The sequence below is a fragment of the Falco punctatus genome (genome assembly GCF_963210335.1).
Source record: "Falco punctatus genome assembly, chromosome: 4".
NCBI classification, from domain to species: Eukaryota; Metazoa; Chordata; class Aves; order Falconiformes; family Falconidae; genus Falco; species Falco punctatus.
The window spans coordinates 106919395-106937489 of record NC_137583.1 but is presented as its reverse complement, the minus strand read 5'-3'; the positions used below and the strand labels follow the sequence as shown (position 1 = coordinate 106937489).

Below are 18095 nucleotides of genomic sequence, written 5' to 3'. Positions count from 1 at the left end.
TAGTATAATTTATGTAAATTACACAGATGGGCTGCTTTATCTTGCAACCATGTATGCATGGGTTTTTTCAGTGACTTGCAACATGGTTGAATTTTTTTTCTTATATTAACTCATCTGCCTTGACACACCCTCCTTTTTAATTAACAACACAGTTTTTTAAACTACAAGAGTTTTTCCAGCTCCCCTCTTGTGCACGATAAGACAATATAAAATAACTCCAGGCTGATGTAAAGGAGTCTCCTTTTTATCAATGTATGTCACTTTTTCATTTTAAACAATCTCAGTTCTAGAGCTTTAGCAATGCTGGTCTGGAAATAGCCTTAAGAAAACATGGTTTATTTAAAAACCAAAACGCCAGTATCTTCACAAAAGTGTCGTAGCAATTTTTTTCTTATGCTAGTAAAGCGTAAAGCATATTTCTTAAAAAAAGGCAGTGTCTGAGCTTTTCATAGTAATTATGATCTCCACTAACAGTCATTCTGTGTAAAACCACCCTTTCCTCCACAGGAATGAGCGCTGGAAGAAGATATCGGCACCTGGATTCCCACCTGCAGCCCTGCCTTCCCCCTCACTCCTATCATGGGCAGAAATCTAAAAACCAAAAAGCAAGCCAGTAGTTCTGCACAGTGGTCTGGTGTCCTTAGCCTGGACCAGCCCCCCAGCAGAGCACCCGATGCTCCTCACCCACGTGGCATTGGGGGCAATGGTGCCTCTCCCCCCAAGCATTAGGATACACAGGAACAGACACACACACACACATGTATGTATGGTTCCTATGCATTGGCTTCATTGTCCCCTCATGAATGGATGGTGAACCTGTCCTGGCAGGTCATGTAAGGAAATTTTTGCAGGGGTTGCCCCATGCAGGAGCGCTGCTGCAATGGAGGTGGGAGAGGCTGCTGCGGAAAGGTTCACCCTCCCATGCAGGCAATCTGCTCCTCGCACAGGAACCACCCAAAACCAAGTGAAGCCTTACCACTGACCTCGGTGGTGTCAGAGGAAGGGTTTGGTGTTGCACAGAAGGTACAAAGCAGATAAGGAAAGAAGCTGCCTTTTTTTCACTAGCGGGAAGTAGAGATCAACCCAAGTGGGCCATTCACTTGGAATAGTAATTCAAGCAATTATCACAAAAGTGATGCATTGTCTTCATTACAGCCTTAAGCTATAAAAGGCAAGGAACCAGTTTTGGTAGATGAATGATTTTGCTTCAAATACGGAAAGCTAAGTCAAGCTCAAAATTCAATCCAAACTGAGGTACCATTTCTTCATTCTGTTGAAAACTACATAGAAATTTTCTGACATAAAATGTTCAAAACTGTGTTAACAGGTTTAAGAAATAGTTTTAAAAACGGACAACGCAGAAAGACAAAAAGTATTACAGAATTAGTATGTCCCACTGATGGATTTTTTTTTCTCCATTATTTTCCTTGTGCTTACTACAACAAGCAAACAACTGTTACAACATCTATTTCTTAAAATGAATTGAAAATGGCCCCAAAGTTAGAGAAAGATAAGAATTTATAAAATTATAGCATTCTTCTTGGAAGGCAGTGATAGTTATAAAAGCCTATTTCTTTAAATATACATTAGCCAGCGCAAGAAAAAAATACACACATTAAAAAAAATCAGTCCATCACAGTTCCAGGAACAGGTTTTTTAAACAATTATTCTGGGTGGTAGAAGATCTCTAGATTTACAGAATGACAGCTTCACATCTCTGGCAACTCAAGTCAGTTTGGCTGTTTCAATAGCAAATATTTATTTAAATGAATTCTTTCACTATATATGTACTTTCTACATCTAATCATCAAAAGCATCCTAAACTTATCGTGAAGGGACCTGGCTTCTTATATGACTGTGACAGACCTCAACGTGACACATAATGGTATGTATCCACCATCACGGCTTTTTTTTCTTTTTTTTTTTTTTTTTTTCTGCTTACCCATCATATCTTTTGCCTTCTTGAAATGTTTATACCACCTTCCAAATTCCTGACATTTTGCTGCTGAGACATTTGCATAGTAAGTGCTGTTCACAATGGAAGAAATCATACTCTGTGTGAAAAGGGGAGAAGAAAAAAAATCTGTAATACAGAGCAGTACAAGTCAAAGCACAAATTATTTCAATTGTTGAAACCATTATATTTTTAGAGTTTGAGAACCATATTGCATTTTTAATCCTATCGTCCAAAGCTTTTTAAAAAACTTTGAGCATAATTGAGCATAAACCCTAACCAAGGTATATTGTAAATGGGAGCAAAAAAAAAAAAAAAGCAGATGCACTAAGGGAAGAACAAAGTTATCGACCAAGAAATATCAGGCAATGGGATGGGCTCCGGACGGAAGACGCTAATCTTGAAAGTGCATTTTGTTTGTGCTATTTCTGCTTTTAAACTTGACTGACCTTTCACATACCCACACAAGTTTACAGGCATACAAATCCTGCACTGACTCCAAATATGAAAGCAATGCCCCAAGTTACCCGTGCCCATTCCCTTTGTGCCACCTATCACAGGGTGGACCCCAGAAAATCATAGGATGCATGTTAATCTGAACAAACTATTTGCAGGATAAAATAAGGGAGCTTATAGTAGAATAAAATATGTATGTATCAACCCAAAATGAACCCAGACTTGCTTTTCCTAAACAGGGTACTTTAAGTGATTCGCAGAAACAGGCTTATGAAAAGCACTTATTGTCAGGTCTAATTCTGTAACTGAGTATTAGCTGTAAAATAGACCAAAGGATGATAGAAACAATTTTTTCTCAAAGGTTCTCGAGATATCAGATAGCTACAGTGAGAAATTTACCTTCTGCTCAGTTTTGACCAATTTTAAAATAGTGGAATTTACAATGCATAAAACTTTCAGTTCCAGTACATTCTTTTACAAAATCAATTAAGACTAAGCCTTGCAAAAATGAGATAATGCTTCAACTTGAAAATTATACTCAGTATATGATGTATGAACAACAAAATTAGCAAATATAATTTCAATAGACTGAACTTTGCCACCCTTTCAATTTCTATGTGGAAAGTAGTCACTTTTAGCTTAACTACAGGAATTGTCCAGCGTATTGAGAAAACAATGACAGTCAAGAGGACAAAGCCCTGATTATTATGTTTCTTCACTATTCAGCATGTAACATTTAGCTATGTGCTGTTGTAAAATCGATGTATAGCATCAACCCTTTGTTACACAAACTGCAATAACCACTGGAAGAAAAAGTTGGGAATAAAAATGCAATAAATATTACTATAAGTCTTCTTTTATAAGGCTAGTTCAGCTTCTGAGTAAAAGTACCTGGATTACTGATCTTAGTGAAGCTCACTAAACCATTTTCTAACATATTACTCAGTAACAAGCTATTTGTGGAGGCTTAGAACTGCTAGAGTGAAGCAGTATTATTTATGTCAAACGTGGACACCCTCTACTCACCAGGCAGCTATTTTAATGTTTCTCTGAATCACCAAAATTCTTACCATTCCTTGATATTAATCTGGCATTTCTGAAATTAGCTTGAAGCCTTTTGTCAGTGGTATAAAAGGAGAATGAAATCCTAATAGACTACTGCAACTCTAGCCTGAATGACCTGAACCAAGCTCAGCTGAACCCAATTTCAATTTCCAATATAACACCAGTATCATTAATGTCTAATACTTCCAAAATTATTGTTTAAGCCCTTTTAAAGATTAAACCATTTTAATGGCACATGTTACATTAAGACATGATTTAAAAAGTCTCGTGAATCTGAACAGGTAAATTCTGTGAATGCACAGTTACTGTATAAGCAAAACCTGCAGATCCGCATGTGCAAAATGGGGAACTGCACATGTAATGGGCCACCATCCCATATGAGCTTGTGCATATTTTGTGGACGTCATTTAGACTTCCAGGTGGTTTCCTCTATTTTTCTCTGCCCCTTTCAGGTACCTTCTCCTGCCCAAATAACATTAGGAAGTATGAAAACATGTATATTAGTAATAATTTTAGTAAATTACCTATTATTGATGAAGATGTTTCTCTAGGGTTTCCTAGTCCTCTCTTCCATGTCATTTTACAAAGAAGATATGCCAATGACATGGCAGTTTGTGACATCCCCTGCTTCTTCAGGAATAAATTTAATGCAGTTACTTTATTTTACAACCAGATAGGGGACTGGTGTGTAAAAATAACACTGGTAGGAATTTTAGCTGCTTTGACACAACATGAACTTCAGGCTCTGATGGCTAAGATTGGGGTTTTACTCCAGCTCTTCAAAGTAGATAAAATAAACCCCACAGAAATTATCAACATATTTAAAAATGAAAATTATCCTGCTTTTTCTTCAAGAACACTTCATGCAAACATTCAAGTGATATTACCTACACTAAGAATCCTCATCAGGAGGAATCAATGATTTATTTACTAATTCACTGAAGGCAAAATTTTACAAGCCAGATAAAATATTACTACCTTGTTAACTCAGAAAATAACATGACAACATTGAATTTCATTGTTTCTATGCTTTATTTATTGTCATCAAACCTGCAGTCACATCAGTGCAGCAAGATGCACTTTGCTATAGAAATTCCTATGAAATTCCTATTGCTGTAGAATTCCTATATGTTTTAATGGCAATCTACATATATGAATGCCCACTATGTTTAGGGCCTAAAACTGAAGATCAGCCCTGTGAGTTAGTGGTCTCAGAGAACCACGATCTAGACTGGAGGCATATTGAAGTTTTTCTTATTTCCCGGGTCATGACATGTGAGGAGCTCCCCATGTCTTGGCTTATACTTATCAATAATCAAAACGAAAATTATTATATTTGAGGCACATCATATTCAGGTACTACTGTATATAGGCATTCCTTATCTGTAAGGCACAGAGGCAGACGCTTCCCATGGACAAGGATGATGAATATTGATATATCATACAAATACTCAAATGCATCACATTCATCACTCATAATCTGATTTCTTTTTCACACGTCGCAAAGAAAATTGATAGAAGGCAAAAACTGGTCACAGATCTGCAGTCATAACGTATCTCCTAGAAGTTTATCCTTGAAAGCTGTGAGATTTCCAGATCCCAAATTTCCCTCTTTACCCCCTCTCCATCCCCACCCCCGCAACCACATCACTTGTAGTCCTGTTCTGAAAACCAGGAGATCTCATCTGAAATGGTGCCACCTTCACAGAAATCCCACTATTCTGGAATGATACCATCTGCTGCAGCCCAAGTGCTCTTTTTTTAGCCAAATAAGTTAATTATAATTAGGCATCCAAAAACTGTGTGGAGGTAGGGGTAGAATTCGTTCTGAAGTTCAGCTGAGGTTCACCCAGCGTAGTTTGAACCAAATCCCAGTCTCTCAGCAAGACTGAATACCCGAGATTTGAAAATCAGACACCATCATCTCTCAAAGAAGTTGGGGAACTCCCTGGGGAAATACCTTAAACCTTAACCAGAACTCTTTTCAAGTGCCCATCAAATAAACCCCACTAAAATGGCAGGACCCTTCACATTGCAGCAGAATCTCATGCAAGGTGCATCCTGCAAGACACGGGCAGGACCGAGCCTTTCGTGCCGGCTGGTTGCTGCAGCCACCGCTGCAGGTGCTACAAGGGAGGCATTTCTGAGTCATTGCCTCTAACACTGCTCTCCAACCAGGTGAAGTATTGTTCGATCATCGCTAAAAGTATACTGTTGTCCTTTTTGCAAAACAACAAAAACAATGTTAATCAGGTTAATTCAATCATCTAAACCAAAACTGTTCATGCTTTTCTGCCAAATCAACCAACCACAGCAAAATCTGTTATCAGTGATTGCTCAGCTTCCAGTCAAAAAAGCTTTTAACCCCCACAGTCCCAAAACTTCCCCTAAATAACCTTAAAATTATTTTCATATGGGCAGAATGAGGTTGTTTTCATGCCTCATGAAGGGGTAGTTGGGCTGCAGTATTTACACAGAACAAATACGTGCTAGCAGACTTAGCAGAGAGTAACAGACACAGCAGCTTCCTAAAACAACTCGGCTGAATTAGATATCGGGGATTCCTCTGCAAATGAAACATTTCCTTCAAAAGGAGCATTGTAACCAAAACTTCTTTAGGCCTTCCAGGTTGTTTAACTAGGAAAAAAAAAATCCGAGCTTTTTTGCAGCTCATTCATCGGTGTTTAAAGCTTCAAGCCTGCTCAGTGGAAGGGGCAAGGGCTGCAACAACTTATTTACACAATTATCTAAATACGATTAAACAGCTGATGGACAAATATTAAACTGGAAAATGTATAGTCATTTCAGCTTAATGTAATCCTCTTTCTGTAAACACCCAAGATGATTTTTTTTCAACCAGAACAGCCCTGACATCTCATAAGCCTAAGGGTGAATAGCAAGAGATTGTTTTTGATAGTTATAAATATTCAAAAGACATGCAGACCATCTGCTTTCATAATACAGGTAAAGCAAGACTGAAATGGTGACTGCTGTATAAAAATGGTTCTTTTAACAAAGTCTTCCTCTCCTCGAAAACTATAAAGACAGATGTCAAAAACTGTTTACACAGGGTAATCAGGAGCGTGCAAAATGTAATATTCCTTTTATACACAGTGCTTGCTAAAGAGATTTTTTTTTTTCTTTTTCTTCCCATCTGTGTGTTGCAACACATTTCTACAAGTTAAAAACATTTTTTCAAACAGAGATCTCATGAATACCCAAAAACATGCTATCTGGTTTCTGAATGCTAATTAATTTCAACTAAGGAATCTGATTTTTTTTCTGTAGGAAGGAATGCATGCTTTTGAAATGGAGTACTTCAACAATAACAGACACTGAAAACAGAACACCCCACAAGTTTAATTTTGCACTAGTTTGACACTGGCTATTTTCACAACTGTTTTACATTCAAACCCGCATCTGCTAAATCTGGCTATAAGACAGACAGCAACTATTCTCCAGCTTTTCAAATGAGATTTTATTTATGTTTTACTATTTGTCAAGTTTTTCAGTATAAAGCCTTGTAACAACATAATGGTTTTGTCAAGTGGTAAGTAGAAGACACCTCATCTTCCAAGCAGAGTATGAACAGTGCTGCCCATAAACCCTACAGTCAATTTTCAGAGCTGAAGCACTAATCTTGACAGTAACCTTTTAATGTATTATATTAATGGCACAGAGGCGTTAAGCACCTTTTTTATAATTCTCAATAAAACGAACATTTACTGAACAATCTGTCAAACTACTGGCTCCATTTTTTAAGGCCAAACTTTTAAGGCTCTATTCTATTTTCTCTTTCATAAATCCTCTACTTTACATCCCTAGACATCAACAGGGTAGCATGTTCCAATGCTGCAACCCTTAAGGAAAAGGAAAAAAAAAAAAAAAAAAGAAGAGAGACAAGCTACAAGGCTTTTGTCCCCAGACCTAGTTTGAATAGTGATAAAGTTGCAGAACAGAACAGAACTTAAAGATTGGGCAGGGGGGGGAGGGATCTTTTCACAAAGGACAGAGGAACTTTGTTTCCCCTATCCTAGCCACTATCACTGGCTTTTGTTTGCGTGGAAATCACAAGCATCAGTTTTAATACAAGCTGAACACTTAGGAGCGCTTATTTCTCAGGAGGCTCTACGTTAACATTTTTCAAATGAGAAGGGAACATTCAAGCCCCAACCGGATAACACAAGATTATCCCCAAATCAAAAGATTTTAGCCTGCCAGAGCCTACACCAACCCACGTACTGCAAAAACCCAACCAGGGCAAAATGTTGTTCCTAGTGTTCTGGTATGGCAGAGAATTATCATCTGCCACTCCGAATAAAAGCAGACCAAACATACCCTGCCACTAGCTGTTTTTTGGATAAGGAATCACGAAACGGACAGTTTAATTGAGTATGAAGAATTATGTTAAATTCCTTGGTCTATTACCTTGAACTACAGCAAGTAATGCAAGGGAATTTGTTGTCATATGCCCTATAAACACGTAGGAAAGGGAAAAACCCACAGAGGAACAGAGAGGAAAAAACTTTTTTTTATGCCTTTGGCATTGCACTTGGATGGTTATCTGACCTCCATACTGCTGCCAGAGTCAGGCAAAGTAAGGTTCTGCATTGCAAATGCTGGTCATGTAAGTTAAAATCACCTAAAGGCAGATTTAAAATGATGGTACAAGCTTTTCTTCCAATACACAAGCATGTCTTTCCTCCTTTCTCCTAACCTTGTAAAGCCTAAATTATCTCCTCCTCCTTTTCTGCCTTATGTTGTCTTTAAGTATTATAAATGTATGTATTAATGTAAACAAAGCTACATTGAATGTAATGAGGGAAGATATAAAACCAAAAGAACCCAGATAAAATATACATCTATGAACATTTATTTATATTCGTACAGAAATATACCCACACACAAGAAGATTTTGAAAACCAGAAATGAGGATTCAGCATCTGAAGGAACTGATTCTTGCACTGATTATTTTTACCATTTTGTAATGTAAATTCCCGGTTGCTGCATGACAGAGCAGCATTCTCCCAATGTTTTCCAAGCATCTCCCACTGACAGATATAAATAAAGCTCAAGTAAGCTGCTTCCCAAGATACTAGTCTTATATCTACAAAGGTTAAAAGTCTAAAAGAGAGAAAGATAGGTAGGAGGGAAATGTTAATACAGATTTAAAGAACTTCATAACTGCTTTACAAGCTTTATGGCATAGTGCCTTAGACTTTAAAAAAAAAAAAAAAAAAAAAGAAATCACAACCTCAACCTATGTAAGATAAGGACACGTAACACATTTTCGTCTTCATTGGCAGGTGTCCGACATGGATCTTTTTAAGAATCCTGATTTTTATTGCATGCTATTTGTAAATGGCAGGTACTTAGTACTAAAAGTCCTGGGTAAATCCTTCCTAAAATCAACCTGGATGAAATATAAACTGCAAAATAATCAGTATTTAGTAAGTTAATTCTTGGTTTACTTTATGGAATGAAAATGGTCCTATATTTTGAGGGGTGAATTACTGCACTCTAAGATTTTGATTCTGCAAGTGCCTTTGCCAGAAGAGCTCCGAAACCTTAGAGCTCCATGGGTAAGGAAAGCACTATCCATTTCAGCAGGAATCTGCTTGAAAAAAACTTGTGAAGTAGATTGCTTTGGACTGCTCTTTTAGCTTGAATTAGGAATGCACATTTTCGAGGGCTCTCCCCATTGCTCCTACTTCGGTGCCCATCACAAAGCTATCTTGGGGCGTACAGGCAGAATTTCTGCTAGATGAAGCCAAACCCAGAAGCTCTGCTCCAACCATGGCTGGACTTCAAGTCCACAGGGTAAGTTCCATCACTCCTTCTCACTGCCACAATGTGGAGACAGGGTCCTCAGCCCCTTGCCAGGTTGCTGCTGTTCCTGTTCATGTGGCAATGCCACATGAAGCCTGCGTGCCTACATTCACCTCCTCTCCTTAGGACGCAGGGAACGAGAGTATGGGAAGCTGGAGCCCAGAAGGACAATCCAGATCATGCGCAATGGACGCGTACAGGGCAAACCAGCATTTCACGTACAGGAATGGGGTAGGTGGGGCCTTGGAGATCTCACAGACTGATCCAGTAAAAATCCAGAGTAAGAGGTACTTCAGCCTTCCTCTTGGGTGGATTGCTTTTATTTCCAACTACTCTGTTCCAGCCAGGTCAGAGTGCTTCTGACTTGTTTCCTATCTGGAAATGCTAATCCTAATGCACGTGCTTCCAAATGCTATCCTCATGCAAATGTTGTGTGTGATAAGGGGACATTTTAGCTCTATTAATGCATTACATTCAGCTGTAGGCACAGAAACCTCTTCCAAAAAAATGAAGTATATACATTCTGCTGATGGAGATGTTGATAATTGTTCTATCTTTAACCAGCCGCAATGGTTGTTTTAACTACAGTTTCTGTTAAAGACTCTTCAAAATTGCTTAGCATTATCCACCACGTTAAAAAAGACTTCCTTGCTGGGAAATAGGACATGATTTTCAGCATGTCTCTTCTCGGATTCCACTGTTCTGCTAGGCAAAGCATCAGATGTCTGGCATCAAGTTGAGCCCTAAGGCACAATGTCCAGACAAGAAGTCATCAGACTCAGTAGCACTAACAGTTGTCTTGCAGAATTTCTTTTGGCGTTCAGGATAAGCTTTTTCCTTGATCTCTTTTCCTTTTTCTACACAAGTTTTTGCAGATTTTTAAAGCCAAATGGGACCATTTTGAGCATCTGTTTGGACTCTATATAAAAGAGACCCTAGAAGCTTATCTAGGAATTTCTAAATTTGGCCAAGTTACCTGTGGCTGAGATAGAGCAAACATCTGATATTGATCTGAAGATTTCTTGTGCTGGATCTTTCACCACATCCCATGGTAATCTCTTTCACTAGATAGGTACCTTTTTTATTTTATTTTATTTTTTCATGTATGACTAGTTTTTAGTTTGAACTTCATTGATTTCTGCTCCTAGACAGTACCTCTCTCAGGCCTCTGATTGCTTGCTTAAATACCCCTCTAGTGCCAAATGTAACAACCCTTGCCTATCCTTTGTTTAAATGGTTAAGTGTCAGATTTATTGTTCCAGGCCATGTGCCTCTTTATGAGCCACCTGTACATCTGATTATTCTTAACCACATAGACCCAAATGCTGTGAGGATATTTATGCTGCTAAAAGCACACAAACAAACTACATTCTGTCCCGAGAAAAACGTAAAAATTTGTCAGGAGACAAATGAGTTACACTATGAAATTTGCTATGGATTCTTAACTTCTGCTAAGTAAAATCATATGAAAGTGACATTTTAAGCAGCTATGTTAGCCAAGATACTAGTTTCACCTCTGTGTTGCTGCCTTTCACTGACAAGAGTTTGTCAAAAGTATAGATGTTCTGAAGAATTCATAAAAAGATGCAAGTCTCTATGAAATTATCACAGAACAGAAATATTCCTGCTAGCTTTTCATGAGGAATACGCACAGGCACTTTCAGGGTCTATTTATTAATTTTTTTTCTTAGTTACCCTTTATATTGAAATATAATAAATCTAAAAAATGTAGCTCGATTAGGTCTAGTACACAAAGCTCCTTCTTACAAGAAGTTCAGAATAAGGAACAGAGCTTTAAGAGCTTGGGGACATACTAGCTGGCAAGTACATATATGTGTGTGTGTGTGTGTATACATACAACCCCCCACAATTCTGAAAAAGTCTAGATATACTGATTCAAATACAAACACACTACATAAACTTAGGGAACTGAAATCCCTTCCTCAACTCTAGAAAGGCCATTGACACTTAGGCCCTTCACGCGTGCTTCAGTTTTTCATCATTATGAAACCCACCCATCTCCATGAGTTCACTAAAAAGTATCAAATCCTTTGGAAAGGCGGCACAGTCAGGCACAGGTTATGCTTTAGCGCAGTTTTCCCCCTCTTCTGGCACAAGCTTACAAAAGAACTGCAACTCTCAGTGTAGGAAGTCTTAGTACTTAAAAAATAAAAATAATTAAGAGACCGGTGTATATGAGGAGAACCTTTCATCTGTTCCCACCCCTGGGGAACAGAACTTTCCCTTTTGAGTAGTTTGTTCCACGGCTTGCAGTAAGGCAGGTCTGAGGTTGCTGCTGTCCTGAAAAACCTGTCCTCTGATTGCTGCTGCAAAGCACCAGAGGAATCTGATAGTATTTGTACTGTTCTTAAAGAAGTGTCCAAGGAAAGACAGACAAAGCTCACCCTCACGTTAGGTTCTCTTACCATGTTTCTTGGAAATAAAAAGGAAGAATCTAATTGTTAATTAAAAAAGAAGGGGGGGGGAGGGAAAGCATTGGGGAGGGAACAAGCTCTGAGAGTTTTGCTCAGAGCCTGTTTAAAAAACACATCTCCCTTCTAAGTTATGATTAGAGTGAAGACACGCAATGAGTCTGGTCTGACAAGGCGAGGGTTGCTGCTCTCTTAGCATTGCCTCTCAATAAGTGGGTCCTCCTTTGCTTTCATTCCCGTCAGGTAAAAAATTATTACCAATTCAAGTAATTTTCTCCCAACACATCTTTAAGCCTACACCCTTGCATCCCCTAACACAGGCGTACCTCAGCTTTAAGTCTGCTGACAGTGACGCTACTGCACCTACAGCATTTGCTCAGCTTTTGGTAGGTTTTATAACCATGCTGATCTCCGTGCCTCCCACCACTGCTAGCAATAAATGAACCAGTCAGGGAAGGTCTCTGCAAACCAGTCGCAGCAGTGATTAAGATGTAGACATACATATCTCCTCGCCCTTTAAATAGAAGGCTTAATTGGCGATGTGGATAGCAGCTTCCTAATGGACAGAAATTAAACTCCATTTAATTCCTGAGCAGACACTTCCAATGCACAAGGTTTACCACACATTTGGAGTGAGGAGGGAGGGGGGAAGGAAGGAGCCGCACACACAAGTCTCTCTACCTCTGACAATCACTGAGGAAAAGCAACATGAGGACCAGAATGGCATAAGTGTGGCAGGTGTGAATTGACCTGCACTGGCAAAGCTGTGAGCTGGGAAACTTGCAAATCACATGATTGTGCAATACTTGGCTCCAGTCAGTGCTATCATGTTCTTTATAAAAGAAAAAAAAAATATCTTAAAGACATGTACATCAAGTTAAGGGATTAACTGTCAAGTGACATTACTGAAACAGAGACAATATATTTCTTTATTGTTAATGAAATTCAGTTAAAAGTGAAGGAAGTGATAAAGAAAGTACTGTTTTGTAATGTATTTTACATAAGAACGTAATATAGAAAGGGAAGTGCAATTAAATCTTAATGTGGACTTTTTTATTTTTAGTTTATCATCTGGTTTACATTTTGAGCCCCTCTGCAGCAGTAAATTATGCTGGCATTTCGTAGGGAATAACTGCCATGTTAATTTAGTTTAATAAAATAACTGACAGAAAAGGGGAAAAAGAAGCAAGAAGAGACAGTACCCCCACACACACGCACTCCTTATCTTTAGCTAAGTATTCAAACGCTTTCTCTATGAATTGTCCGTGGTCCAACTCCAGCACCATGTAATAATACAATACATTACAACACAGTACAATACAATCTTGGGTTTCTGTAGCGCCCTTCGTGCAAGCATCCCAGGGTGCTTTACAATCATTATGAGTTAAAATTAAAACTGAAGCACATACAATTCCTAATAGAATAATTTTAAAAATGCTAAACAGAACAAATAACTTTTAAGTCTAGATTTAAAAGTCCCAACAGCCAGAGCTTTCCTTACTTCAATTGGCAATGAGATCCAAAGCTAGGGAGCAAAGCGACTAAAGGCTCTCTCATGTTATGTTAAAGGATCTCTCATGTTGTTTATACTTGTGCAGTACTCTACAGCCAACAATTTGCCAATAAGAAGGGGAAAGAAAAAAAAAAAAAAAGAGACTTATTCGCAATCTTGCTTTAAAGGACACTGGAGGAGTGGCTTGTTAACCCTCTAATAAAGTTATGGGGAAAAAAAAAAAAATCAGTGTTTGCACTTGGCCATGATTGCGTTAAGAAGTATGCAAGAAACATGAATGAATGAATGCAGATTTCTGTAGCAGTGCATTACTTGACTGTTTCTTAACCCACTGAACGTAAAAATAAAAAAAGCAGCGCATAGGGGTTTTTTATATATATATAAAGCAGAACATCATCACAAATATTTAAAAAGCGAGTTATTCTATAGAACATTCTCAGGACCACTGAGTCGAGTAGGGCTCAGTTCTACAACACGTGCACGTTTCAGAAGCAAAATGTATCAGAAGATAATGGGCCCTGTTCCTTTTTTGTTCCATCACTTCCCTAAAACTCGAAGTCCATATGATACAGATAATCATTCACATGACACAGTTCTCAAAATTGCTGAGATACAACCCCAAGTGGTTAGCACACAAAGTGGGGAGCACAGTTCCAAAAATGTTACTCTCTTAGAAACACATGAATTTTGTACTTTGTTCACAGGACAGCCTGGCAGAAGACAGCTACTTACATCCTCATACAGCTGACTTCAGGAGTGTAAAAGAAATAAAAACCAAAACAAAATACACTACTAGCACAACCCCTCTATTGGACTCCTCACTTTTTCAGAAGCAGAAACAAGGCCTCACGCAGCGCGGATACTAAGGAACACACTGATGCTGCAGAGTCCTCTGAAGTCAGAAACTGCATTTATTTGAGAAACAAGGTATATTCCCCTCCTCCCCACAGCAAGTCCAGGCCCCATAAGTGGGGCACCCTCATTATAGTTAATTCTAATGAAGAGGCAGAAGAAAATAGCTATGTTTTTTCTCTTTTAACAGGGCACTGCTCAGATAAAACAGCTGCAGACAGACAGCTAGAGCTTTAACACAGAGAGTTTAGGTCATCTAAAGAACATAAATCAATGATCAAAAGATCAAGTGATTGAAAGGCCGAGTATCCTGCCAATGTCCTCACACCACTCTACCAACACACGTATTTCATCTTCCCTGTCCCATCAACAATAGGCTCAGTACTGCCCATTCTATCTGGATGGCTAAAAAACATAGGCACAAATTTTAATAGTCAATTAAAAATGTTTTACAAATCCAGATACACGTCAGCTTGAAGAGACATCAGAGTGAATCCTCTCAAGCAACTGAGGGGTGGGTTGAAAGGCCCCACCTGCCAAAACCTGAGCCCAGGCCCTCAAGGATTTACTTCCTTGAAATAATTAATGACAACTTTAAAATCTGAGGTACAGTAACTTCTAAAGTAGAAAAGGAGCTGCATTCCTTGCTTAGGTTATTAATTATTGGGGGAGGGGAGGAGGAGAAGAGGAGAGAAGAGAATGAGAAGGAACAAAGAAATCCAAGGGACTTGATCTCAGGTCTGGGCAGGTAAGGTTGAAAGGGGAGGGCAAAAAACACCTTTCATTTTTGTAAAGCATCGGTTAAAAATGGCTCATAAAAAGCATGTATTTTGGCAACTCTTAATAGCTCATTCCTTGGTTATTTATAGGTCTGGAAATTTTAATTTTAGCAAATGCAACTTTTTTTGTTTGGGTTTCGGGGGGGGAGGGGGGGCGGGTCAGAAGAGCAGCGAGGAGGCGCGTGCGGATTTCTGTTGCACTGCTTATTTGCTATGACGGCCAGGTGCCTTCGGATCAGGTGAACTGAGAAACACTGATGTTCTGAGCAGGCTTTCTGTCTGGTGTCTCTGCCAGATCACATAAAATCTGCACAACATCTGCATAAAACAGCACGCAAACTCAGGGCAGGTTATCTGAAGAAAAAGGGAAGTATATGATCTATAGCATGCCCGTGTCAGACACAGGCAATTATTCACTACAGCACAGAAGTTTGATCAAAATGCAGTCAGGATGGCTATATTTATCACAAGTGCAAAACTATTCAGACTTCGGTATCATACCAGCACTTGTTTCTGTGCGTGCATACATCTCATGGAATGCAAGCGTATATTCCTCTAACTGAGAAAACACCATTCCCTCATCATCAAGAGCGAAATTATGTAAAAGACATTAAAGACATGGGGGGGTGGGGGTGCACACAAATATCTTCAAAAAAATTAAAACAGTAATGTGATATCTGTAAATGACTGTGCAAGTATCGCATTCTTTGGATATATTCCACAGAAATCTTGCATGTCCCCTACAAAATATTTTAAAAAATAACAAGTCATGAGATTTGAGATTCTACTATACATCAAGGCCTGGAATTTCTCATCTGTAACGCACTGACTATTGGTTGCCCTGACAGTCAGGCTAGACGCAAGCAGTTTCAAAGGATGACCAAAGGAAAAAAAAACCCTAAATTCCACAAACAACAAGAAAAAAAAAAACACAGCAAAAAAAACCCTTCGCATTCCAGGATACTAGGAGAGAAGCAAAAGGATCCCTTGCTTCAGAAGTGCTTTTGCAGTGTTTTGATAAAGTGCCTGTTTGTGAATACTGATGACAATCGTTTAGAGCATCTTTTTGTAGAAAATAAAAAAAAAATCAGGTGAGATAATACTAGTAGAAAAGTCAATGTCATTTGATCACTGCCATATTTTCAAAGCAGCGCCCAGATACTAATTAATCTGTATGATCTCTTCGTTTGGTAGGTGACTTCTTATCTTCCTTTCAAGGAAAAGGTTACAGGAACTCAAGATAAGGGGTACATCTAAATGTTCAAAAGCACACAGTGAGTTTGCTCCAGAATTATCAAAAGAATTTCCAGCCTTTTCTCAGGCCAATAGCCCATGTTGCTCTCCTCTCCCTCATAACAACTTATCTAACTATATATATATATAGAGAGAGAGAATAATACAATAGGGACAAAACAAAACAAAAACTATTCATATCAGCATAAACACTGTCAGTAGTATTTCAGTTATTTCAACTGTGGAAGTAATAAGAGACTTCTGTGCTAAAAAAGAAAACAGAACACAACTATGGAAGTGAAGTATGAAAATGCTAGGACTAAGGTCAAGTAGAGGCATGAAAGAACTAACATTACACAAATAAATGCAACAGGCCAGCCTGCCTGCCTGATCACTTTAGAGCAGCTCCCAACAGACTGGAGTAGAGTAGAGCTTCCGTGCAAGGGGCTGGAAATAAGCATTGATGGTAGAACAATTTCTTCACAACCCTTTGGAGACTGAAGAGCCAAAACAGGAGGGAAATGAGATCTAGGCCACTCGCAAGATGCACCAATTTAATGGAATGCACAAGATGGCCCAAAATTGAGCCTCAGATTAAATTCCAAGTTGCTTTCCCCATCAAAAGAGGTCTGGAGAGGAAGCAGAAATGAAGCGAGTCATGCGAATCAAATGCGAAAAGTCTTTCACCTGGCATCTGCGTATGCTGCTAGTCTCTAGCAATAAAATCTGCAAACCCAAGGTAAAGAATGAAAATACATACTGCAGCGCATAATTCAGAACAGGCTTGGCTTGTCCATACAAAGTTTGCAGCGTCCTTTTACCTTGCCTGCTTGTTAGCAAAAATGTGAGACTAAACCTCTAGACAGATGCCTGCAATTCCATGGCAATTCAGAGCCATGTATTTGATCCAGTCTGTGCCGAGCACTCCAAGTCATGTTGACAGGGATTCCCTGTGATGCAGGCTCATACACTGAGCAATAAACCTGGCCTTCAGGGGTGACCACAGAAGTCACAGAGCAAGACAATTACAGTAGCTTCAAAAGAGAGTATGTATTCAACTCTCCTAATGAAAGCAAGATTCACAGTGGTGCTTTAGCAAGGAAGGCATGAAGAGTTTAATCCTGTACACTTTCAAGGTTTTAGTTCGACAAGAAAGCAAATGGTAAAAAAACTATGACCAAAAAAAAAAAAAAACAAACCCAAAACCAAAACAAACTTCGGTAGATGATGCTGTTAAGTTTTCCAGATCCTATAATAAAGACAAACTGGATCTCAAAGTTTGTTTGCTCACATATTTTCAAGCTATTAAATATATGTGCACTACAAAAAATAGTTTGCTTGGGGTTTTTTTGGAGTACGTAGAATGTCAGTATTCTGAATAAACTTGAGTAATTTTTTAATACACAAAATGCAAGACTAATTATGAAAATACAGTAAATTTTAAGGATGATGGTTCTCAGTTTTCTGAGCGTAGACGGGGCTTCAGAAATGCCATGCATTGAGCACAGCAACTTGAATACTTTGTAACAAATCCTTCCATATCTACACCAAATAGAGTACTGCTAACGACAGTGACAGAAAACGATAACTACTCTCATTCTCAATTTGAGTCATCTCATCATGTGGTTAATAAATGATATCCATAACAGTGTTAATAAGTTATGGTACGGTGTCATTGCATTAGTTTGCATTCGTGATGAAGCACTTCACATGGCATTACCTATGCCCATGAAGTACATAACAGGAGACACCACTTCTCTGCTCTCAGAAGATCTCTCCCATGCTGGCATTTTGATGGACCTTCAAAGGAAGCATTGCCTCCTGACCTCTGCCTTGCCCTTACTTCTCACCTCTGTCGCTGCAGCACGCCACTGCAGGGCAATTCACAAACTTTAATACATTTAATAGAACGCAGACACTCTTAAATCGGTGTCCCTTCCATAGGAGAAATATACGATGAGTTATTTAGGCAAATACGGGAA

The 18095-nt window shown here is 38.8% G+C and overlaps 1 protein-coding gene across 6 annotated transcripts in view; it reads right to left on the bottom strand.

The window, feature by feature from the left end:
• SATB1 (SATB homeobox 1) overlaps nucleotides 1-18095 on the bottom strand; it is a 94111-nt gene that overhangs the window by 45921 nt on the left and 30095 nt on the right. For all 6 annotated transcript variants that reach the window (XM_080386425.1, XM_080386430.1, XM_080386429.1 and 3 more), the window contains one exon: nucleotides 1943-2054. In XM_080386425.1, coding sequence (XP_080242551.1) covers nucleotides 1943-2054 — 112 coding nt within the window. The remainder of the gene's footprint in view (nucleotides 1-1942; nucleotides 2055-18095) is intronic.